Here is a 25,056-nt window from a genome sequence, read left to right as displayed (position 1 = left end):
CATTCACACACAATAAACTCACTACAGCCCAAATGTTGAACTCCTATGCTTCTTGTAGATTCTACTTGCTGGGCTTATTGCAATTCAGAGTCATTTCAAATAAACGTATTAAACCCCCCACCAAACATACCTGTAACTATTAAGCTTGTTGTGCTACTAGCTGTTCCAAATTGATTCTCTGCCAGGCAAGAGTAACTTCCGGCATCTAATTTAGTCACATTAGCTAGGCTTAGGCCTCCATCTTTTAATAATGTTATTCTAAAAAAAAAAAAAAAAATGATGGAGAGACGAAAAATGCATCACAGGTTTGCAGAAGACAAATGAACATTCACCTTATTACATCACTGCAAAATAGATCAATCTCCAAATGGATGTTTTAAAATTTAACTGCTATACAGTGATGATATGCAGCACAGGAATCTGGCCCACTGTGTGTTCGCATGCTATAGAAAATACATTAACAAGTCTGTTCTCCTTGGGGAAAATCCAGAACCTTGCTCCTCCCTCAGAACTGGTTCCAGAGGCTGGGAGAGGCAGGTTTCCTGTTGTCTGCATAAAAGGTTCTTCCTTAGCTCTCCACCACCCCTATACTGCAGAGCACAGCTCAGTGGATGTTCTCTGCCTAGGTGTTTGGTTGTTAATTTGGGGCCCTGCATAAGGAGGCAAGATGGCTGCAAGGGGTAGTGCAGCCATGAAACTGTAACGGTAGTGACTGAGAAGCTCTGCTGCCACTCTTTGACTTGGAGAGAGAAGATCTGCATGGCAGATGTGAAGGAAAGATCTTCTGAGTGTACCGCCTGGTTGCTTCAGCTGTGTATTGGAAACAAAACTTGTCCCTTAGAAGGTGCTTGTTTCAGTGGGCTGTACTGTCATTAATAGTGTACATGGGATTTAGTTATCCTGTAAATAATACACAATACAAAATGTTTTGTTTTCTAGGTGCAACAGACACTCATGTTTCAGGGTAATATTTGCTATAGAGTGAATAAATATAGCATTTCCAGACTACAACTTATTCTTATGGTTTGATGGAATCAATGACCTTCATCTCCACTATGATTGTATAAAATCAACAATCATCCATGATCACAGATCACGACTAAGGTACTGTAGCCAGGCTCCATACTATTGCCACACTGCTCTTAACCTTAAGGTGGAACAATTGCCCAATTAACCGTTAAAACCACATACAGTGGCTGCATGTGTTTCAGGAATGCTCTTCTTTTAGACTAGCTGAAAGGAGAGAATATTTAAATATACCAAGATGCAAACAATTAAACTAACAGGTTTATTCACTAGTACAATAAATAATGAAGCAGCTTTTGATTACAAGAGACACTTTGTATTGTTAATTTGAGGATACATATGGACAGATGTTCAGGGTAAAGAATAAGAAAAGTACTTATTACTAATACATGACAGTTTAAAAGGCAAGTGTGATGATAATAATGCATCACGAAATACATGCCTGCAAAAATTAGAGCTTAAATTTATCACTAACATTCTCTTGTAATAACATGAAAAAGGTTCAAATGCATCAGAGAAGATAAAAAATTGAAATGTGTTTCTAACTCCAACGACCTGACATGCATCCCCAGTACAAGTTTTATCATTTGGCTTTACTCGGGGTCTACTCTCAATTTTAAACAATAATACTCACCTATTCAGACAGGAGCTCCTTCATTGCTGTGGCAGACGCTCTCAGCCACATAGCGTGCATGGTGCTCACTGGCAGTATAATATGCCAGAGGGAGTCTGGCTGCCTGAGACCTGATTTGGTTAATGTACCCACACAGCGAAGATACAGTTAAGATACTCTTCCACTGCGGCAAATGTCACACAGCCATGCAAGGAGTGTGTCACTCTGAGGGCTGCAGAAAGATGCATATGTATGTTTATGCAGCCAGAGGATATAGGATGACGACACTGGTCAACCACAGTAGACACGTGGCATGCTTGGAGTGATAGGACGGGGGAGGGAGAGGAAGGAACTGAGGGATCACTGCTGGCCCTGTTTTGCAGGGCCATGTGTGTTGCTAAGAACCGGTTAAAAATGTTGTCAAATTTCTTCCCCCTTCACTCCTGGAAAAGGAGGGGGTTTTTTTTAGCAAAATTGAAATTTTCATGGAAAAATGTCAGTTTTTGTCAAAAATGTTCAAATGTTCATAGAAAAACTTAAAATCAAAAACTAGCATTTTTTTGGCAACCAAAGAAAAATAAATTTTAAACCAATTATTTTTGGTTTTGGTTCTTCAGCGTCTCAACAGCACCTTATCCCCACTCCTTCAAAAACCAACCTTACAAAGAAAAAGAATAATGCAAACTAAACAATGAACATTTAATTAACCTTTTTTTTGTAGAAGACAAAAATCATTTCCCAATCAACTTTAGTTTCCACCTTATTGTAAGAAAAATTATCCTATATTACACTTGCATAATGGCTGTTGTGAGAGCAGGGTTGCAGTGTAACCTGGCGTATCTGAGCTAGTCTAGATACTGCATCAGTCCAAAAATATTCACATAGAAAACGAGTGTTAAAGATGCTTTAATTCAGACATTTGGGTTAGTTTCCCTTTCACTACTGCTGCCCCTATTTACATAAGCCACACCTCTTTTCCTGTCTGCATACCCTCTTTTCCTGTCTGCAACTGCAATTAGGAGATTTAGAACACAGTAATAAACACAATAAAGTGCACCAGTATGTAAATGATATTTCTGTATTATTTACAAATCCCTTGCATTTAATCCTGACAAACAGAGCCCAAAATACTAGTGGACAGACAGATGTAGTCTAAAAATAAAATTAGGATCAGAAAAAATGCCAATAAAAATTGGAAAGAAAAAAATAACTTATTAATTTGTAGAAAGATACGCAGAGGATGCAATAAGAGGATGTTAAAGGGAAGGAGAAAGCATGTATTAAACACATGTGGATTCAGATTTTTAAGATGTTCACTTAGATTTAGAACATTTTGTCTGGCAAAAACAGTATCACTAGATATATCTAGATTCTTGACTATGTATTTGTGTGTTGAGGGGGGCGGGTGGATTGGGACCATAGGCGCCTACTGTTATTTTTGCCCAGGGGTGCCCAACCCTAAAGCCCCACCCTACTCTGTTCCTTCCCCAAAGCCCCGCCTTCACTCTGCCTCTTCCCACCCTTAATCCACCTCCTCCGAGGACCCCGCCTTTCTGCTGCCCTCTGGTCTCTACCATCCCACAATCCCTTCCCTGAGCCCCCATCAGCTCTTTGGTGACACCCCAATCCGCTCTTTGGCAGCACCTCATATTAGATAACTTGGGGTGCCAGCAAACAGCTGTGGGAGGTGGGCACTGCTCCTGAATAAAAAGTTATTTTCAATAGTGTGGCTTAACTTTGTGTGAAACTTGAGTGAGCTGCACCATTACAAGTGCCTTTTGGTCTCAATGTATATTAGATGGCACATACATAGTGATTAAGGGTTAATAAATAATTAATAGACATTTAAGCATGTTGCAGACATGATTCATTGGTTTTATAGATAGTCATAAGAACTTCAAGAGAAAGTATTATTAGAATGTTATCAATCGTGGTTAGAAGCAATCCATTGAACTGCTGGACTCTATAACAATCTGTTTTTTCTGCACAAGGGGTTTGCATTATTGTAGCTGCATTGATGTAGATATCTCAGTGCAAAAAAATCCAGTGTTGACAAGGCCTTAGATCAAGCAAAAGAGAAAATTGGATCACGGTGTTAGAAAAAAAAAAAGTCTATTGTTTAATTAAAACAAATGACATTTAGAGTGCTTTGAGCTATTTGCAAGTCGAGCTTGTCTGAAATAATGAAGGAACGAGCTTATTAAAACTGGGTATATTTAAGAATCACATTATTTTTCAGAATTAAACAAAACAAATCAATTCTTGAAAAACTGTATGGTCAAAATAAAATCTTTATTGGTAAATTAAACACCGAGCTCTTTACTTTTTCAATTACTAAAGCAGCAAATACAGCTCAGTTGATGGAGAGAATTGCCCCTGAAGTATCTGCTAACCTCCACCACCATCTCCCTGTAATTCTAGACAATCTAAACTTATATGTATTAAAGAGTCAGAAATCTACACTTTTTAACAAAGCAAATATCTTTCCAGCAGGCTGGCTTTCAAGAAGTGACCTAGATTTCTACTTATTAGCTTATAATACATAAAACGAGACTGCTTTCTAGTGTTCCACATATTTATAGTATATTTCAATACAGCACAACAGAGAAAGACTCGATACTAATTTTCAGGGACTAGATTCCATTTTCAAATACCCGCACATGCACTTTTGGTGCATTAACATTCTGCCTTTGCAAGTGAACAGGAAATAGTGCAGTAAAAATGCGGGCACTTGTATATACATGGAGGCTAATTTGAGGTCTCACTGATAATCAAGCCCAAGGTGTTAAAAGATTAGGGTTGATCTTTTTTTTTTTTTTTTTTTTTTTTAAACATACAAAAAAAAAAAGACAGCTCTTCCTACCTCCATAGATATAGAAGAAATGGCTCATTGATAGTGATCTCTCCTCCAAGTATCAGGGAAGCAAGGAGAAAATACACTGACATGGCTGCTAGCCCCATGCCCTTTATTAGACAATCTGAGGCATGGCTTTGTATGGGAAAATCTGGCAATAAGTCAGGAGATGGGAAGGTAGGGTGGGAACACAGGAATTACCACACTGGATCAGTCCATGTAGTCCATTATTGTGTCTCCAGAGGCTTCAGATAAAGATATAAGCAACCCTTTAGTGATCTATCCCTAACATTAGTTGTCATCTTGATCTCCAATTGTTAGAGACTGGCTTATGCCCTGAAGCATGAGGTTAAATATCCCTTCCAAAATTCATTATGATAACTCTCGATATTCACGCAAGGGTTCAATCTATTTTTAAATCTTGCTAAGTTCCTGCATTCAACAACTTTTTGTCTCTCGCAGGTATAGAGCGGCTACACAGGAGATGTTACAGCAGTGGAGCTGCAGAGGGCTAAACAAGGCTGATGGACCATTACCTGCTACATGGCTATTCTTTGGCAGGAAAGGGGGTTGGGGCAAAAATCGACATCTTAGCAAAGACACAGCATGGACAGGCTGCCTGTCACCTTGCTCCCAGCTGGAAATGCTTCGCAAAGGGGGGAGAGAACTTTAATAAGAAGGGGCAGACAATGCAAGACACCCCTCTTTCTTGTCTTGCCCATCATATTCTCTGCATCCGAACAGAAAAAGGAAGCAGCCATCAGACTCTGGAGGAGGGGTCTACACAACAGACCTATACTGGTATGACGACGTCACTCAGGAGTGTGAAAAATCCACACTCCTGAGCAATGTAGTTCTAGCGACCTAACCCCCCACATGTGGACAATGCCATGTCAATGGGAGAGCTTCTCATGTCGACATAGCTACCACTGCTCACAGAGGTGGATTAACTACGCCAATGGGAGAGGTTCTCCCATCAGTGTAGGAGCCCCTTCACTTAAGCACTAAAATGGTGCAGCTGCATAGGGTTAGCTGTGCTGATGTAGCATTTTAAGTGTAGACCTGCCCTCAGACAACTGGAAGCACGTGGTGGAAATCTTTGTTTTGAATCTAATATTAAATTAGGCACCAATAAGCATTTTATCTTGATTTTTCTTGTAACCATTTCTGACTTTTTTGCCTCATTAGTTGTACTCACTTAAAATCTCTCTCTGTGCAGTTCATAAACTTGTTTTATTATTTTAGCTAATCCAATGTGTTTAAATTGAAGTGTCTGGATAACTATTTAATATAATATAATAAGATGTATTTTGTAATTCCCTTAAAGGAATAACACACTAAATACATTTGTATTGTCCAGGGAAGGGCTGGGCAGTACAGGATATACATTTCTGGGGAAGATCTGGGACTAGGAGCGTGTTGGGGTCACTCTGCAGCATAATCCAGGCTGGCAAGAGCCAACGTGTAGCTGGTTAGCTGCAATACACACAGTCATAGCTGGGCATGACTTACATGCTGAAGGCTCTTTATGAGCAGTCTAGATTGCAGGTGACAGCAACAAGGTGTTGTGAAGGGCACAACAGTGCACAAAATAAAAAAAGAGCAAGTAAAAAATCACTTAGAAAAGTTAGATGCCTGCAAGTCACCAGGGCCTGACGAAATGCATCCTAGAATACTCAAGGAGTTAATAGAGGATGTATCTGAGCCTCTAGCTATTATCTGTGGGAAATCATGGGAGACGGGGGAGATTCCAGAAGACTGGAAGGGGGCAAATATAGTGCCCATCTATAAAAAGGGAAATAAAAATAACCCAGGAAACTACAGACCAGTTAGTTTAACTTCTGTGCCAGGGAAGATAATGGAGCAGGTAATTAAAGAACTCATCTGCAAACACTTGGAAGGTGGTAAGGTGATAGGGAATAGCCAGCATGGATTTGTAAAGAACAAATCATGTCAAACTAATCTGAAAGCATTCTTTGATAGGATAACGAGCCTTGTGGATAAGGGAGAAGCGGTGGCTGTGATATACCTAGACTTTAGTAAGGCATTTGATACGGTCTCGCATGATATTCTTATAGATGAACTAGGAAAGTACAATTTAGATGGGGCTACTATAAGGTGGGTGCATAACTGGCTGGATAACCGTACTCAGAGAGTAGTTATTAATGGCTTCCAATCCTGCTGGAAAGGTATAACAAGTGGGGTTCCGCAGGGGTCTGTTTTGGGACCGGCTCTGTTCAATATCTTCATCAACGATTTAGATGTTGGCATAGAAAGTACGCTTATTAAGTTTGCGGACGATACCAAACTGGGAGGGATTGCAACTGCTTTGGAGGACAGGGTCAAAATTCAAAATGATCTGGACAAATTGGAGAAATGGTCTGAGGTAAACAGGATGAAGTTCAATAAAGATAAATGCAAAGTGCTCCACTTAGGAAGGAACAATCAGTTTCACACATACAGAATGGGAAGAGACTGTCTAGGAAGGAGTATGGCAGAAAGAGATCTAGGGGTCATAGTAGATCACAAGCTTAATATGAATCAACAGCCTGATACTGTTGCAAAAGAAGCAAACGTGATTCTGGGATGCATTAACAAGTGTGTTGTAAACAAGACACGAGAAGTCATTCTTCCGCTTTACTCTGCGCTGGTTAGGCCTCAAATGGAGTATTGTGTCCAGTTCTGGGCACTGCATTTCAAGAAAGATGTGGAGAAATTGGAGAGGGTCCAGAGAAGAGCAACAAGAATGATTAAAGGTTTTGAGAACATGACCTATGCAGGAAGGTTGAGGGAATTGGGTTTGTTTAGTTTGGAAAAGAGAAGACTGAGGGGGGACATGATAGCAGTTTTCAGGTATCTAAAAGGGTGTCATCAGGAGGAGGGAGAAAACTTGTTCACCTTAGCCTCCAATGATAGAACAAGAAACAATGGGCTTAAACTGCAGCAAGGGAGATTTAGGTTGGACATTAGGAAAAAGTTCCTAACTGTCAGGGTAGTTAAACACTGGAATAGATTGCCTAGGGAAGTTGTGGAATCTCCATCTCTGGAGATATTTAAGAGTAGGTTAGATAAATGTCGATTAGGGATGGTCTAGACAGTATTTGGTCCTGCCATGAGGGCAGGGGACTGGACTTGATGACCTCTCGAGGTCCCTTCCAGTCCTAGAGTCTATGAGTCTATGAGGTTGCAGGGGAGAAGTGATACAGCTACTCAGTAGTCTGGATTGTGCCCCGGTCACAATAGGTATAACTTAAAGGGTTTTCAATAAATTAATAATCAGGTCAGGACAATAATGGACAATGCAATAAATATAAGCTCATCCCCAACTCCTCAAGACACCCTAAGTAGTTCAATATCCATTAGATAAAAATCAGGTGGCTAATCATGCATGAGAATTTCATTACTGCATATAAGAATTCAACACATAGGGCCTGATCCTCAGCCTGACCAGGGGTATGGCAACACAACCCATCTCTAAAGCCTGTTTCTTCCATCTGAGGATTCCCCCTGTGTAATCCATGGGTAGCATGGAGTTCTTATAGCAGCTCTAACAACAGAATTTCCAGTCCCTGGCACTGGGGGCATTCCTGGCAGAAAGCTGCTAGGGCCAGGGCATTTCTATCCCATCAGGCTGCTCAAAAATAAACCATGCCCAGGATTAAGTCGATGGGAGTCTTTTTATTGACTTCAGCACCAGCTGAACCACTTCTGTGTCCACCCCTACGACCAGTGTGGCTTACGCAGGGAATCTGGCCCATACTATAAAATTAGGTAAAAACTGTATATTTTACCCATCAAATTCAAGTTAAATTAGATCTGATTATTCACTAGAACCCGGCCCCCCATAAACACACAAGATTAAAGCCCTGATCCCATCTCAGTATTTGCTACTGGAGACCCTGTTTTTATTCAGTCTCAGAAAGCACTGTAGCATGAAATCAGGACCCAATAATGAGACAGTAAGTGAATACAAGCTTGTTACTCTTCAGATCACAACGTTTTATTACTAAAATAACAACAAAGATAAATCCCAACTGCTTTTTTGTATTTATCAGATTATTCAGCATAAAAGCAACAAAATTAGGCTCCTATTGATATGATAATAAACACAAATGTATTATTTCCCGGTACACAACACTTCAATACAAAAGATCAGGAGGAAACTAGGTCAACACTGATTTTTATACATCAGTCAAACTCCAGCTAAATTGAACCAGATTACTCAACAAGAAAGCTAGCATCATTAAATTCATATTGATGTCCTGGTAAGTAAATGCAAATACGTTACCTTTCCAGATCACACAGAGTTTCAAACTATAGACCAAACGTAAGTAAAAGTTACTTAATTCAAATTCTAGTCAAGATGAATCCAGTTACTGATCCTCACCAGATTCATTCAGCTACTACTACTACACCCAGCCCTCAGTAGTCTGAGGTGACCTGCAACCAGGCCAAACGGTAGGGATGAAAATGTTTGAGGAAAGGACAAAGTGGATCAGGGGAATTCAGTGGGACATTGCTCTCGGGTGCACTTTCAAAAAGGAGTGCTTCTGGCCTCCAGGATGCTTCACTGGGCCAGGCTCTGCGGGAGGAGGAAGGGCAGTGATGGCTAAAACTTGTGTGTCTAACCCTCATCCTAGCAGACCCCTGATGAGCTTTGATGGCGAGAGTGGCCGGAACTGCTTCCAAGCAGATTGCAGCATATGCATGCCCAGCAAGCAAAGGATGGCCCAAGTGTTCTTCAACTCATTTAGCCTTGCATATATTTGTTTGGAGAAGAGACCATGTTCATTGAATGGGAGGTCCTGGATTGAGGTCTGCATTTCTTGGGAAAGGCAGTGGTGTGAAGGCAGAAGCTCCGCATCAAAACCACCATCGACATGACCACCCTGGCTGCTGAGTCCACTGCGTCCCATGCCATTTGGAGGGAACATCTAGCTGCCACGGTGCCTTCCTCCACAAGGGTGCTGAATTCTTGGGGAAAACCCTGAGGGAGGAACTTTTTGAATTTATGGTGGTGCCGGCGGCGCAGGCAGAGAACTTTGCTCTCTTGGCACTGGAGGAGTTTGGGAAGGTGTCGATGCCGCCAAGAGTTTCGGTCCCCTACTGCTCCTGGTAATCAGTGGTGGATCCTTTAAGGGACTAAGGGCCCTGACTGGGGAAGCACGTGTACGTGTACGTGACTCAGGTGTGGCCGGGCAGCCTGAACTGGGTCCTTTGCCGGATGTCCTATGGTCCTTCTTGCTTAGTGCTGGGGAGCCATTCTTCTTTTTCTTCTTTTTGGGCACTGGCGATGGGGAGCGGTGCCGGGGCTGAGCTGCACACTGAGGTAGAGATATTAGGCGAGTCTTGGCAGGATGGCTCAGAAGCTGGACGAAGGGCAGCCTCCATGAAGAGAGCCTTCAAATGAATATCCTGCTCTGAGTCCTGGGTTGAAAAATTTTACGAATACGACACTTGTCCTTCACATCTGATTCCCCTAACCACTTGAGGCAGCTGCTGTGGGGGTCACTTACAGGCATAGGTCTGTTACAGTCCACGCAGGGCTAAAACCCTGGTGACTGGGGCATGGCCCGCGTGAGGCAAAGTCCCTTCTGGGACTCTAACTTCTAACTACACTTAACAACTACTTAACACTAATGAACTATTTATAAGGCCCTATGGCTTGAAGTCAGAAGAGACGAAACCACTAGCCCATGCTATGCAAGGAAAGATGCTCCGACTAACCACTATGGGTGGTAAGAAGGAACCAAGGTTAGGGCCAGTGGCGCCTGATATACCAATGCATGAGCACAGCACTCAAGGGGGCGCCACAGCTGGCCCTATGGATACTGCTAAGGCAAAAATTTCTGATAATCGTGCACATGGGTGTGCACACACACCTAGAATGGAATCAATGTGTGCAGGCACTCGAAGATAACAGTATACAAATCTATTACTATGCTCTTTTTCCCCTCAAAACCACCAATATTAACCCTTTCCCAATCAAAAAGATAAATCAAAGTTTGCAATAAACAGTGAAGCCAGAGGCTTAGAACCAGCTAGTAGTATTGATTCTAGAATGATCCTATGAATCTAGGAACACCAGACCTGGAGACAATAGTCCAGTAGTGGTCACATCAGTGCCAAAGACCTCTGAAATATAATCTCCCTATTTTTACTCAGTATTCCTGTTTATATATCCAAGGATTAGACCTTTTGGCCATAACATTGCACTGGGAGCTCATGTTCAGCTGATTATTCACCATTACTCCAAGTCTTTTTCAAAGTCACTGCTTCCCAGATAGTTCAGTTGTTAATCTAATAGAGACAGTAAATTAATCCATTTCTTTTCTTTTATTCTGATTTACTACATTTCTTTAGAGGAGAGAATTTTTGTAGCCTTTTTTTGGCAGCAATCATTAACATTCCAAACAGTTATTTATCATTTTAAAAATTTCAACAATTCATGATATTTTCCATAATAATCAGACTTCTGGGGGGTGCGATGGAGTATAGCATGGATGGAAAGCAAGAGTGTAAACCTGGAGTAACTTGCATGAGTTTTCTAACATCTAAGTAGAAGACATTCATCTGGGGATGAATCAATAACATATGAAGATGGTTTCTTATTCCACAGCATCTCCACCAGCATTATGTTCTGTCTGTCTTATTTGGAAGACTGATGGGTGAAAATTTTCACTACTGTTCTCTTATACTTAGATTCACAAAGAAACATAGTCTTTGTGATGCTGAGTCTCACAGGGCCTAAGCTTTAGGCACCTAGAAAATCATAAGAACTCAGTATGATTCACAAAGACTTAGACTCCCTATACAATGTATGGGGAGAGAGACGCTTCTTAGATTGCAATTGACAAAAGCCAGCATACTAAGCGGGGAGCCACCTAACCTAGCTAATGGGAAATGCCAATGACAGGGGTGGATGCCAGCCCCTCTCATGGAGATGGCTGCCTAACTCCAGGCTGCGGGGAATCACCTACCTCTGCTGGCGATTCTCAGCTGTGAACCTTCTTTGGAGTTAGGCACCCAATGGGTTTTTTGCAAGAAGGCAGGGGGAAGGGGAGGAGAGGACCTCCCTCATAAGTTTTAGACTGCTGTTTCAGGTACACCTCTACCTCAATATAACGCTGTCCTCAGGAGCCAAAAAATCTTACTGCGTTATAGGTGAAACTGCGTTATATCGAACTTGCTTTGATCCACTGGAGTGTGCAGCCCCGCCCCCCTGGAGTGCCGGTTTACTGTGTTATATTCAAATTGGTGTTATATTGGTTGTCGTTATAACGGGGTAGAGGTGTACCTGAGATGTAGAAGCCACCCAGTTCAAGTCCTCCCACCACATGAGGGGGAGAAGGGATTTAAACAAGGACCAGCTATCTCTCAGATTAGTGCTCTAACCACTGAGCGATGGGATATTCTGATGTGGGGCTCTCTCAGTCACTCCTGTTGAAGCAGTTCCACTGTGGATAAACCACTGATCTGCCATGGTCAGTTGAAGCAGCTCCAATGCAACCAAAAGAAGAGCCAGACTTCTTATTTGTAAGTATATTTAACTTTGAATCAAAGCGGCCAAATCTATTGCTTTATGACTGAACTGCTGATAAAGCAATCTCTAAAGAAGTTTTCACAGGCCTTATAACCAAAGTTGCCCCATACCAAATGTATAGATTAAGGTGATTTTGTCATGCACTGCAGGAGTTCTCACTGGAAGATCCAACTGAAGTCAAATTGCACAATTTGTGCAAAGTGCCACCAAATGATCTGGAGCTTCCAACTTCTCCAGTTAACACTACAAGTCAGAAGACTTGCGATAAAATCACACAAATTGGCAACATTGCTTGTAACATGAGATGCTTGGCAAATAACAGATTAACTAGCTCTTGGCTGCCCATAGCAGGCTGGGGCCCAGCGATGGCTGCAATGGGGAATACAAACTGACCTGTGCTGTTATGCTAGATAACCACAAAATCAACTAGACTCCTCCTTTCCTAGGGCCTGATTCTGTACCACTGAAGTCATTAGGAGTCTTGCTATTGACTTAAATGAGAACAAGATCAAAATTTGTATGACCCTTGTGTAACTCATTGTGTAACCCTTAAAAGGATTACAAAACTTAATGCAGACGAAAAATTTACTTTAAAAAGGGAAAGGAGCATAAGGTTTAAATGATTAACTACAGCTATATGCCAGGATCACTACTAGGTATCACACTCTTCTTCTGATCCCACTCCGGGATCCTCCTCAAGCACTGTATCCATTTGGAACTGCTCAAATTTGCCTTCAATATCCCTCAAAGCTTTGCCTCCACCTATCCCTCTACTAACCCCTATTCTCTGGCAATAATGCCAGCCTCAATTACTCAATTCACTGAATTCTTCACATCCCATCCTGATGCACTTTCCATGCTGAACCCTGTGCCTTTAACACTTTTCCCAATCCAGCACTCCAAGCCCCTGCATTCCTTATTCAAGTCACTCTAAAAAGTGACACCTTTTTAGGGTCTCACAAGAATTTATTTTTCCACCCATTTTGAGTGGTTTTTCGGTATATGAATTCATTTTTAAATTGTATGCTTTTTCTGTAAGACATTTTTAGCTCTTTTAATTAAACCTATGAGTTGTTCTCCAAATCTCCCTAAACTGAAAATGCAGCAACAAATATTCAAAAATATTCAAAAAATACAAGCAATAATGACATCAAAGTGAAAATTGTACATGTTTAGAAGGAATGTGGCTACATATCCAAAGAAATATAAATTATTAAGCAACAAAATTCTGAGAACACTTTGAAACACTATCACCGTATTTCTTAATTATTCAAGTATAAACTTTATTAAAATGTATTCACTCTAATCGTGTCACTCCAGATTTACCCAAGTGTAACAGAATGGAATTTAGTCCAATATATGTTTAACACCAGGCAATGTTCTGCCAACCGAACTCAAGCTGAGTGGACCCCTTTCCACAAGAAGACCCACTGAAATTAATACGAGTAAGGTTCTATTCAACTGATTCATAGATTCTAGGACTGGAAGGGACCTCAAGAGGTCATCGAGTCCAGTCCCCTACCCTCATGGCAGGACCAAATACCGTCTAGACCATCCTGGATAGATATTTATCTAACTTACTCTTAAATATCTCCAGAGATGGAGATTCTACAACCTCCCTAGGCAATTTATTCCACTGTTTAACCACCCTGACAGCAAAGAACTTTTTCCTAATGTCCAACCTAAACCTCCCTTGCTGTAGTTTAAGCCCATTGCTTCTTGTTCTATTCTTAGAGGCTAAGGAGAACAAGTTTTCTCCTTCCTCCTCATGGCACCCTTTTAGATACCTGAAAACTGCTATCATGTCCCCTCTCAGTCTTCTCTTTCCCAAACTAAACAAACCCAATTCTTTCAGCCTTCCTTCATAGGTCATGTTCTCAAGACCTTTAATCATTCTTTTTGCTCTTCTCTGGTCCCTCTCCAATGAGGGTGGAAGGGTTAGTTGCCTTCTTTACCAATATGGGGTTATAATGAGCCTTTATGCTCAGCATCATGTAGGGGGTACTGCATAGTTGCCCCATCCCCACCCCCCAGGCAGCTTCAGGAAGGGAAAATAATTTACTGCGTCCTTAGGAAGTATCCAGCTTACTTACCAGCTTGCACCTTGCTAAATAATTTGGCCAGCAGGGGGATATGGACAGGGGACATAGCTAAAGTTCTGCCTACTTCCCACCTTCTCTTTCCCCCCGCAACATGCACCTAGTGGAGAGGATTTGAAGAACAAGGGCTGCACTCTGCACTAGACCTGGGCCCAAAATCCAGGTTGGCTTGTCCTGCCTGCCTCCCCTACATTCACCAGCTTGGCAAACAGCAGAATTTAGTCCAGATATTAGCATTATCTTTTTTGCTTGTTTGCTTTAATAAAGACTTCTTAATTTGAAGAGAGTGAATGAAAAAAAGTTCCACTAAATGCAAACCTTTCCTGAACTGCAATTTGTATATAGTGACAAACCTTTCATGAATTGCAATAGATTCCTGAATTGCAGTTATTCACAAGAGACAGTAATGAACTGAGTGTCTCCTGCAAAGATTCACAATTCCACTCTACTCTGAAGGCAAGTTCATTAGATTAATCCAGGGTTATTGGCTTGTTATTACATTTATTCTGTAAGCCATTTATAGCATGCTGTCAAAAGTAAAGTTGTAGATACTCTGGGCTACATTTAAACAACAGCTGAACTCAGTTTTCACATCTAAGAGTCATGATTTGTGCTTTCAAGTAGGTGCATAAATCTAGCAGGTAGTACTTTGTACACAATATATTTTTTGGTGATGGGACATTCTGTATGTTTAATATAGGCCTGGTCTTCCCCCCCTCCAATAAAATCAATGGGACTTTTTCCTCACAAGAACAGCATCAGGCCTTTAGTTTGTGCATGCAAAGCTGTGCTTTACAAAAATGAGCAAGAGGTATAGAAAACCCGCAATAGTTGAAATACACCATATTATGAAGGGGGATCTCACAAATTTTGGTGGATATTGAGGTTCTAGGTTACAAACTCACAGGACAATGAGATGTTGTGACATTTCAAGATGATGGGAAAGCAGAAGCAACAAGGGAAGAGACTGGATTGAAAGGAGTTCATGATCCCAGGTGGGTCTGCAGCCAGCTAAGCAAATTTATGGGGCCGTATGAAGCTGTGTAAGGGTGTGTGCCCAACATCATGCCATATTTGTCAGCGTCTAGACTTGACCACAAATAAGAACAGTATTTGATGTAAAGAGAGGAGTGAGAATTGCACAGACCAAAAAGCTGTAGACTCTTCAAAGTTCAGGGGTGTTGGAGTTTTGGTTCTGGTCTATCTCTAGTTTGATGTATGTAACAAATAATAAAGGTAACATGTCTGAGCCACAACCACAAAATATGAAACACCTTGTCCAATTTTCTGCATTTAAAAATATTTAATTAATTTCACAACAAAAAAGTGACAGTTCTAGCAATGTTTTACAGGAATAAGACCAAGTGATTTTCTCCTGAACTAGAATACCGTGCCAGCAGCAAATTAAGCTCTGGAAAATCTAACATAGTCAACAAGGTTCCATGGAAGCATATGTAGAAGAAATTAGAATCAGCATTCTGAACCACTTCATCAAATCAAAGCAGCTTCTCTATGCTCATCTCAGGCCTCTCAAGTGCACCTCCAACTGGAGTCACATCCCCTCTCTCATATGATAGAAGATGTTTGATGCCAGAATGCTACAACAAATGCATTCTGCAGCCCACCCTTTTTCATGGCTCTCGGCCAGCCTCAGAATCCTTTCTGCTTGTCACTCAGTGTCCCACAAAGGTTTTCTTCCTGCTGGTGATCACATCTTGGAGCACCTGCTCCATGCAGATGGTGAGGTGTAAGGGAGAATGCTGAGGACAGCAGTGCTCCCCCTAGGCTTAAGAAACACAAAGCAAATGTACCTCTGCTTCTACTCTTCCAGGGTAGAAAGAGCTGTATTTTCCTGTACTCTGAGTCAGTGGAACTGAACCACTGAGCATGTGCGATTTTTAACTGAACACATAAAAGATCTGGCAAATACAAACTGATTTGACAATTTTTGAATACCTGTTCTTAGGAAGGGTCTTTATTTAATATTGTAGGAAGCAGTCTATTTTCTTAGCAAAGTATAAATGAACCACAAACTGTCACCAAGAAAGTATAAAAACTCCCTCCCCTTGCCCCACATTTAGTTACTTAGCTGACACTGCTTATTGTTAATCATTTGGTTTCTGTATAATCTTGTACAAGGGGGCACAATTACTTTTCTCGTTGTTTTGGACATGCTTTTGTTCCATTTTTCATTTACAGTCAGTTTTATTTATTCATCCTGTATTTATAATAGTAATAGTACCGCTAATGAATTAAATATTATCAATACTCAGCATTTATACTGCACAGCACTTTGAGAACACCAGGCCATATTCAATACTGTTATAATTGGGCGAAGTTCAATCACTCATGTCAGTGGTAAATTTAAGCCCATGTACTAATTTATGTATGTAAAACAGCTGTGTACATTTTTTCAGATTTTTTTTTAAATGCAGATTATGTGCATAAGGAATTCAGCACATGCATGGGCAATTTTTAGTATCTCAGTGCTATGGGGGCCCAATTAAAGCATGCAATATTCATTTTTAACAGGAGAGGCTGAAATATGTAAGGGAGGAAGATCGTTTGCCCAGGAAATGTATCTGGTCTCTGGAATATGTCAGTGCATCCTGCTATACTAGTTAGATATCAAGTATTTACAAGAGTGTCTGTTGCTTCCAGACTGATGGTTCTTGACTAGGTTACGCCTGAATGTAGTAAGAAGAGCCACTTGTCACATACTGAAATAATGCTGCCTCTTTAATCACTCATTCAGCAGGGATGGCATGGGAGTGGTGAGAGACCTTGAAAACTTCAAATTCCATAAATATATTTCAATACTCTCCACTCCCACCAAAGGATTGAAAGAGCAAACATAGGTGAGGGCTCTGTCTCCCCTACACTATGACAGACAGACTGGACCACTATCATTGAGTCAAATATAACTCCCAATTAAGGCTAAATTCTGTCTTCAGGAAACGGGGACGTTTACATAAGAACTGCCACACTGGATCAGACCACTGCTGCATTCGGTCCAGTATCCACCCTCAACCTGTCCAGTGCCAGTTGCTTGTGAAAAGGATGCCATAAGGACATTATGGAATTACTTGCCCTCATGGAAACTCCATTCATTAGTTAGTTTATGCCCAAAAGCATGAGGGTTCACATTTTTTATACATTATATAGGATAAAAAAAAGGTAACTATGGATGTTCTCATTAGACATTTATGATACAGTGGGATTTTGAAAAGCATTTAGCATGGACCTTACTCTGTCCCTCTTGAAGCAAATTACCATGGACTTCAAGGGGAGCGGAGTTAGGTCAACGTTAATAGCACCTGAAAAATCACACCCCTAATTTTTATTTGAAATCTGCTAGAGCTCAGTGATATTCTGTGGCAGGAACCTCCATAGGCTTGTCATGTGCTATGTTAATAAAGTATTTCCTTTTATTAGTTTTCCATTTGTTGCTATTCAATTTCATTATATTATGGGAAAGGGTATACAAAAGTGCCTGATAATCCTCTGCTCACCATTCATTATATCATATACTTTGATTCTGACCCATTTTCTTTAGCTCTTCTCTAAATCAAGCAGCCCATGTCTTTTCAGTCTCTGCTCATACCAAAGTCTTTCCATGCTTCTAATCATTTTCATCAGCTATCTCTTATCCACTTCTATTTTTGCTGTATTTTTTTATGAAAAGGTGATCAGAACCGAACACAATATTCAAGGTAAGGGAACATCATCAGTTTATGTAACAGCACTATAATATTTTCTATCTCATTCTTTACACATTATAATTCTGTGGGGTTTTATTTTTTGATTGATGGTGCACACTGAGCAGATTTTTTCCATTGAGCTGTAAACAGTGACGTCTCCTTTTTTTCTCTAAGTGGTTATAGTTAAAATTTACAACACAACATTGTGTATGAGCAATTTGAATTTTCTGTTCCAATCTACATTAGCTTGCATTGCTTAACAGTGATTTTCATCTGCCACTGTTTAACTGCCTGGCTTTATTAGCTCCCGCCAGAGTACAATGGACTAACCTGATTAATTTTGTGTCATCTGCAAATTTGAACCACACTGCTCACTCCCTTGTCCAGGTTATTAATAAATACATTAAACAACAGCTGTCTTAAGTGCAGGACTCCAGACCACCCCACTGTTAACCTGTTGCTATGATGAAAATCGACCATTTATTCCTAGTCTGTTTTTTGTTTCTGAGCCAAATTCTCACTGTGAAGCAACTTTACGTTTCTTACCCCAAACCTCTTGTCTTACCCTCCACTTGTGAAGGATTTTGTCTAAAGGACTTTGCAAGTACAAGTATTTGCAGGTTATATTACAGGTTTTGTAATTACAGTATATTTCCAAGTCTCACATAGATTTGCCAAGGTGCCACTGCCCTGGGCCAAATTCCTCTCTCCATTACTCCTGTGAAACAGAGAGCAGAAGTTGACCCATGACTTCAATGAATGCTGGATGCTTGTATCTCAGAGCAGAATATTCTCAGATAGAATGGCAATGAACACGGTATAAAGGCTATATAAAAGCTAGATACTGTTATTTTCAATTATTAAAACCTAGACAGATATTAGATAAGATTTTGCCCAGTTACTATTTGGATTTGAAAGTGATACCATTATATAGCTGTCCTTAAAAAGGAATTTGCAGGTTACAAACAAATACTCGTTTAATAAGATTAAAACAAATATAATACCTTTCATTTTCCTGTAGCAGCTCGCCTCCCTTCTTCCAGGAGCAAATTGCCTTAGGGGAAGCTTTTGGCTTGCACTCAAAATTTACTGTGCTGCCTATCTGAACCTGAATCAGTTTCTTCATTGGGTTCTTGGAGAAATCTGGAGCAGAAGCTAAAACAGAGGGAATGTTAACAGTGAAATAAAACTGGCTGACATTATATTAATGATGCTAGTACTGAGCATTTATGGCACTTCTCAGCTTCCAAGTGTATTTACAAACATTAATTAAGTAAGGTAGTTAATTCAAACAGTACTCCTGTAAGGGAAATATTATTTCTCCTTTTTATAACTTGAGGTACTGGGACATAAAAGTTAAGGCCTTGATTCTGCAAAGCACTTAAGCACATGCTGAGGTTTAAGCATGGGTTTAAGGTCGCACGGACTTAACCGTATGTTTAAATCCCAGTCAAGTCCTACTGAAGTTGGTCGTGTTTAAGCACGTGCATAACTTTATATGCTCAAGAGCTTTGATGAATCTGGCCTGAAGGGATTTTCCCACGACCACTTGGACTCAGCACCAGGACCTGTATTAGAACTCAGAGAATTTCCTGACTCCTTGCCTTGTGTCAGATCACTAGTCTGGGCCTCAGGATTAAGAAACTACTTGGACTATAAAAGTATATTCTGTATTAATTAACAGTTCAATAAATGGGCATGACAGAGAACAATGCTAATCATGGAACTTTGAATAGAAATCCAGCTTTTAGGAAGATGAGGCCGGGTTAATGGTTCAGTGACTGATTCTGAACCTTATCATTGGAAGGGAACTAGTTTGTTTTACGTAGGCCTCATTCCAATTAATTTTCCAAATCACTCTCCTTCGCCTTAAAAGTAAAAAGCATGAAAGCATTTGAATTCACATGACACTTTGCAAATTCAAAGTTTCATTCTAGTAAGTGATTTTAATTTGTTTTTAAAATGAGCACACATCACTTGAACCATAAAATGACAGGCCCTTATCCCAACGATCAAGAAAAGTAGCACATACAACCAGCTTATTGCTTTGAAATGACATTTCTCTCCTGGGAATAGCGGAGTCAGGATGCAGAAGGTCAGTGCTACTGACTAATGTGCTGAGCCAATGTGGCTTCCAGATTGTGTGATTAGTTTTAATCTTTGGGCTTGCATCCAAGTCTTTGTCTCTGCTCTCCCCCTAATTAATAATTTATCTCTGTGTCCTCGGGTTAAAGCAGTGAATGATTGGGCTGTAAATATGGTGGCTATTTCCAGAAAATCCTTTAGGACCAGGTGAGTAAACTCCTCAGAACTGCAGATAAGAAGTCACCTGCTGTAAAAAAAAATGTTTATTTTGTTGAAAGCATTTGCGTGGGTTAAAAATTTGAGATCATGTGCATGTTACTAGCTGCAGCAGTAATGGCAAAAAGTTATCATCTTCCCTCACCCCCCGTAGAAAGGAAAATTAAATCTTACCTATAACCCTGAGCTCTGCACTGGAATATATCACTCCATGTTTGTTTTCAGCTATGCACTGGTATATGCCAGAATCTGTCAGATTTAGATTTGTTATTATAAGTGTACCACCTTCAGTTTGGATCCTTCCCTGGATATTAAGAAAAACACCTTTAATGTACACTAAGTTTTACAAGAAATAAATAAAAGGGGGGGAATTCATCGATGTGCAGAGAGTTTGCGTAAGTCCCATTATGAGGTCCTAAGCAGGATTCATGTAGGGGATATGCTCTCTGAACAGGGGTGAACTCCATACTTTGGTAATGATGCAATGATGGCTTTAGTGATACAAATAGAGCTTTATGGTGCCATCTAAGGAGAAAAAGGCCTGATTTTAGGCTCTTTTTATTAGTCTGAGTCCTAAAGGCCTGAGATTTTCTCTATAATCATGAAGTTTAGAAATTTACTAAAAAAGCTGGGCACGCTACTGGACTGGTTAGTTCCATGGACCTCAATGAACTCTTAGCGCTTAATATGTAGGGATCTTAATTTCATATGACTTTACTTAAAAAAAGTCAAACAGAGAAAAAAAACACTTTACCTCTAATGCTAGAGTGTTTCCATTCTTTGTCCATCTGTAGGATGGTTTGGGCTTCCCACTTGCCCTACATTCCCAGTATAAACTGTCCTCCACTGCAGCTTCAATATCTTTTATAATCTGGACCCAGTGAGGTTTTGCTACATAAGAAATACAAAATAAGAAAGCCCAAACAAATTGCAAATTACTGTTCAGTGTGAGAAAAGACGGTTACTCACCTTTGTAACTGTTGTTCTTCGAGATGTGTTGCTCACATCCATTCCAGTTAGGTGTGCGCGCCGCGCGTGCACGTTCGTCGGAAACTTTTTTACCCTAGCAACTCCAGTGGGCCGGCAGGTCGCCCCCTAGAGTGGCGCCGCCATGGCGCTCTATATATACCCCTGCCGGCCCGCCCGCTCCTCAGTTCCTTCTTGCCGGCTACTCCGACAGTGGGGAAGGAGGGCGGGTGTGGAATGGATGTGAGCAACACATCTCGAAGAACAACAGTTACAAAGGTGAGTAACCGTCTTTTCTTCTTCGAGTGATTGCTCACATCCATTCCAGTTAGGTGAATCCCAAGCCATACCTAGGCGGTGGGGTCGGAGTGAGAAGTCGCGGCATGGAGCACTGCAGATCCGAAGGCCGCATCGTCTCTTGACTGCTGGACCAGGGCGTAGTGGGCAGCAAAGGTGTGGACCAATGACCAGGTCGCTGCCCGACAGATTTCCTGGATGGGCACATGGGCGAGGAAAGCCAGCGACGACGCCTGCGCCGTGGTGGAATGCGCAGTCACCCGTCCCGCAGGGACGTGGGCCAAGTCATAACAGGTCCTGATACAGGACGTTACCCATGAGGATAACCTCTGGGAGGAGATAGGAAGCCCCTTCATGCGGTCCGCTACCGCCACGAAAAGTTGGGCGGATTTGCGGAAGGGCTTGGTCCTCTCCACATAGAACGCGAGAGCCCTACGGACATCAAGCGAGTGGAGCTGCTGCTCCCTGCCTGAGGAGTGAGGTTTCGGGAAAAAAACCGGAAGGAATATCTCTTGGCTGATGTGGAAGGAAGAGACTACCTTGGGGAGAAAGGCAGGATGTGGCCTCAACTGTACCTTGTCCTTGTGGAAGACTGTATACGGAGGGTCTACCACCAGAGCCCGGAGTTCCGACACCCGCCTAGCTGAGGTGATAGCTACTAAAAAGGCAGTCTTCCAAGAGAGGTAAAGCAGGGAGCAAGTAGCTAACGGCTCAAAGGGGGGTCCCATGAGCCGAGACAACACCAAGTTAAGATCCCAGGTTGGAGCAGGGAGTCGGACGTTAGGGTATAAACGTTCCAGTCCCTTAAGGAATCTAGACACCGTCGGGCGAGAAAAGACCGAGCGACCATCCGCACCCGGGTGAAAGGTGGAGATAGCCGCCAGGTGGACTCGCAACGACGATATCGCCAGACCCTGCTGTTTGAGGGACCAAACGTAGTCTAAGATATTGGCCACTGAAACTTCCATAGGGCGGAGATTCTTCTCCACGCACCAACAGGAGAAACGCTTCCACTTGGCCGAATATGTCGCTCTCGTGGAAGGCTTCCTGCTGCCCAAAAGCACCTCCCTCACCGGTGTGGAGCAGCGCAGCTCAGAACCGGTCAGCCACGCAGGAGCCACGCCGCTAGATGGAGCGACTGCAGGTCCGGGTGACAGAGGGTCCCGTGCTCCTGGGTAATCAGGTCCGGATGAAGGGGCAGGGGGACTGGGTCGGTTATGGTCAGGTCCAGCAGCATGGGGTACCAGTGCTGCCTGGGCCAGGCCGGGGCCACCATGATCACGTGAGCCCTGTCCCTGCGCACCTTCAGAAGGACCCTGTGGACCAGAGGGAACGGGGGAAACGCATAGTAAAGGTGGGTCGACCACTGAATAAGGAAGGCATCCGCTATCGACCCGGGCTCCCTGCCCTGAAAGGAGCAGAACGCCTGGCACTTCCTGTTCCCTCTGGACGCGAATAGGTCCACCCGGGGATAACCCCACCTCCGGAAAATGGAGAGGGCGACGTCCGGTCGAAGGGACCACTCGTGCGACAGGAAGGATCTGCTCAATCGATCCGCCAGCGTGTTCCGTACCCGGGGGGAGGAAGGAAGCCGTGAGGCGAATGGAGTGGGCTACACAAAAGTTCCAGAGCTGCATCGCCTCGTGACACAGGGGAGAGGATCTGGTGCCGCCCTGCTTGTTGATGTAGTACATGGTCATCGTGTTGTCGGTAAACACTGCGACACAACGACCCTGAAGCTGATGGCAGAACGTTTGACAAGCAAGGCGGACCGCTCTCAACTCCCGCATGTTGATGTGCAACTCCACCTCCTCCTGGGACCACAGGCCCTGCGTTCTCAGGGTCCCTAGGTGGGCCCCCCAGCCTAGATCTGAGGCATCCGTTGTCAGGGACACCGAGGGCTGAGGTGGGTGGAAAGGGAGTCCCGCACATAGTACGGACTGGTCTAGCCACCAGGCTAGAGAATCTAACACCCTTTGGGGAATTGTGATTAGCATGTCTAGCGGCTGTCTTGCCGGCCTGTAATGATCGATGAGCCACAACTGGAGGGGCCTCATGCGGAGCCGAGCGTAACCGGTCACAAAGGTGCAAGCCGCCATGTGGCCTAACAGGGCTAGACATGTCCGCACTGATGTCAAGGGGGCTGTCCGCAGTCGTTGAACGATCGCCGACAAGGCCTGGAACCTCTGCAATGGCAACAAGGCCCTGGCCATCGTGGCGTCCAGGATGGCCCCGATGAATTCCACCCTCTGCGTGGGAATCAGGGTGGACTTGTCCGTGTTTATCAAGAGGCCCAAAGTGGCGAACAAGCCGGTGATCACGCGGACATGGCTGCAGACCTGTTGTTCCGACGTGCCCCGAATCAACCAATCGTCCAGATAAGGAAACACGTGGATACGATTGCGCCGAAGATGCGCCACAACAACTGTCATGCATTTTGTAAACACCCTCGGGGCCGTGGATAGGCCAAATGGGAGGACTGCAAATTGGTAATGAAGGGGGCCCACCACGAAGCGAAGAAAACGTCTGTGGTGTGGCCAAATGGCAATGTGAAAATACGCGTCTTGCATGTCGAGGGCGGCGTACCAGTCTCCCGGATCCAGGGATGGGATAATGGTCCCCAGGGATACCATGCGGAACTTCAACTTCACCAGGTATTTGTTGAGCTCTCGCAGGTCGAGGATAGGCCTGAGGCCTCCCTTGGCCTTGGGGATCAGAAAGTAACGGGAATAAAACCCCTTGCCTTTCTCGTTTTCTGGAACCACCTCTATAGCTCCTTTGCTGAGGAGCGTCCGCACCTCCTGCAGAAGGAATTGCTCGTGAGAGGGGTCCCTGAAAAGGGACGGGGAAGGGGGGCGGGAAGGAGGAAATGACACAAACTGCAGGCGGTATCCCGTCCGCACCGTGCTTAAGACCCAGCGGTCCGATGTTATTTGGGACCACGCCGGGAGGAAAAACGAAAGGCGGTTGGAAAATGGGGGGGAAGGATCCGTAGGGGAAACTGTTACTGCGCCCTCGGGCGCACCTTCAAAATGAAGGCTTAGGCCCAGGCGGGGGCTTAGAGGAGCCTTGGTTCTGCCCCCCTTGGTTCCCCGAATGTCTGCGTCTTCCATTCCTGCCGCGGCGCCTGTTAAGGTCCTGCCGCTGGCGGAACTGGGAATACGGCCTGCGCTGCTGTTGTTGCTGTGGCCGGAAGGGTCTGCGTTGCGTTCCCGGTGTGTGCATCCCGAGGGACCGCATAATGCCCCGATTATCTTTCAGACTCTTGAGTCTGGGGTCTGTCTTTTCAGAAAACAGGCCCTGGCCTTCGAAAGGGAGGTCCTGGATGGTATGCTGGAGCTCCGGCGGAAGGCCAGAAACCTGCAGCCAGGAGATGCGACGCATCGTTACTCCTGACGCAAGGGTACGGGCAGCCGAGTCCGCAGCATCCAAAGAAGCTTGCAAGGACGTGCGTGCAACCTTCTTGCCTTCATCTAAGATGGCTGCAAATTCTTGGCGAGCGTCTTGCGGTAGCAGCTCCTTGAATTTGTCTGCTGCCACCCAGGAGTTGAAGGCGTACCTGCTCAGCAGGGCTTGCTGGTTCGAAACCCTGAGCTGCAGCGCCCCAGCCGAGTATACCTTACGGCCGAGGAGGTCCATTCGCCTGGCCTCTCTGG

At 43.3% G+C, this 25,056-nt stretch overlaps 1 protein-coding gene across 2 annotated transcripts in view; it reads right to left on the bottom strand.

Moving 5' to 3' along the window:
* CNTN3 (contactin 3) overlaps positions 1-25,056 on the bottom strand; it is a 251,644-nt gene that overhangs the window by 37,937 nt on the left and 188,651 nt on the right. For both annotated transcript variants that reach the window (XM_030570435.1, XM_030570436.1), the window contains exons 7-10: positions 20,892-21,028; positions 20,312-20,441; positions 18,841-18,991; positions 131-258 (exon numbers count right to left, since the gene is read on the bottom strand). In XM_030570435.1, the coding sequence (XP_030426295.1) occupies positions 131-258; positions 18,841-18,991; positions 20,312-20,441; positions 20,892-21,028 (546 nt within the window). The remainder of the gene's footprint in view (positions 1-130; positions 259-18,840; positions 18,992-20,311; positions 20,442-20,891; positions 21,029-25,056) is intronic.

Source organism: Gopherus evgoodei, chromosome 7 (genome assembly GCF_007399415.2).
Source record: "Gopherus evgoodei ecotype Sinaloan lineage chromosome 7, rGopEvg1_v1.p, whole genome shotgun sequence".
NCBI classification, from domain to species: domain Eukaryota; kingdom Metazoa; phylum Chordata; order Testudines; family Testudinidae; genus Gopherus; species Gopherus evgoodei.
This window is presented reverse-complemented; position numbering and strand designations above follow the sequence as displayed.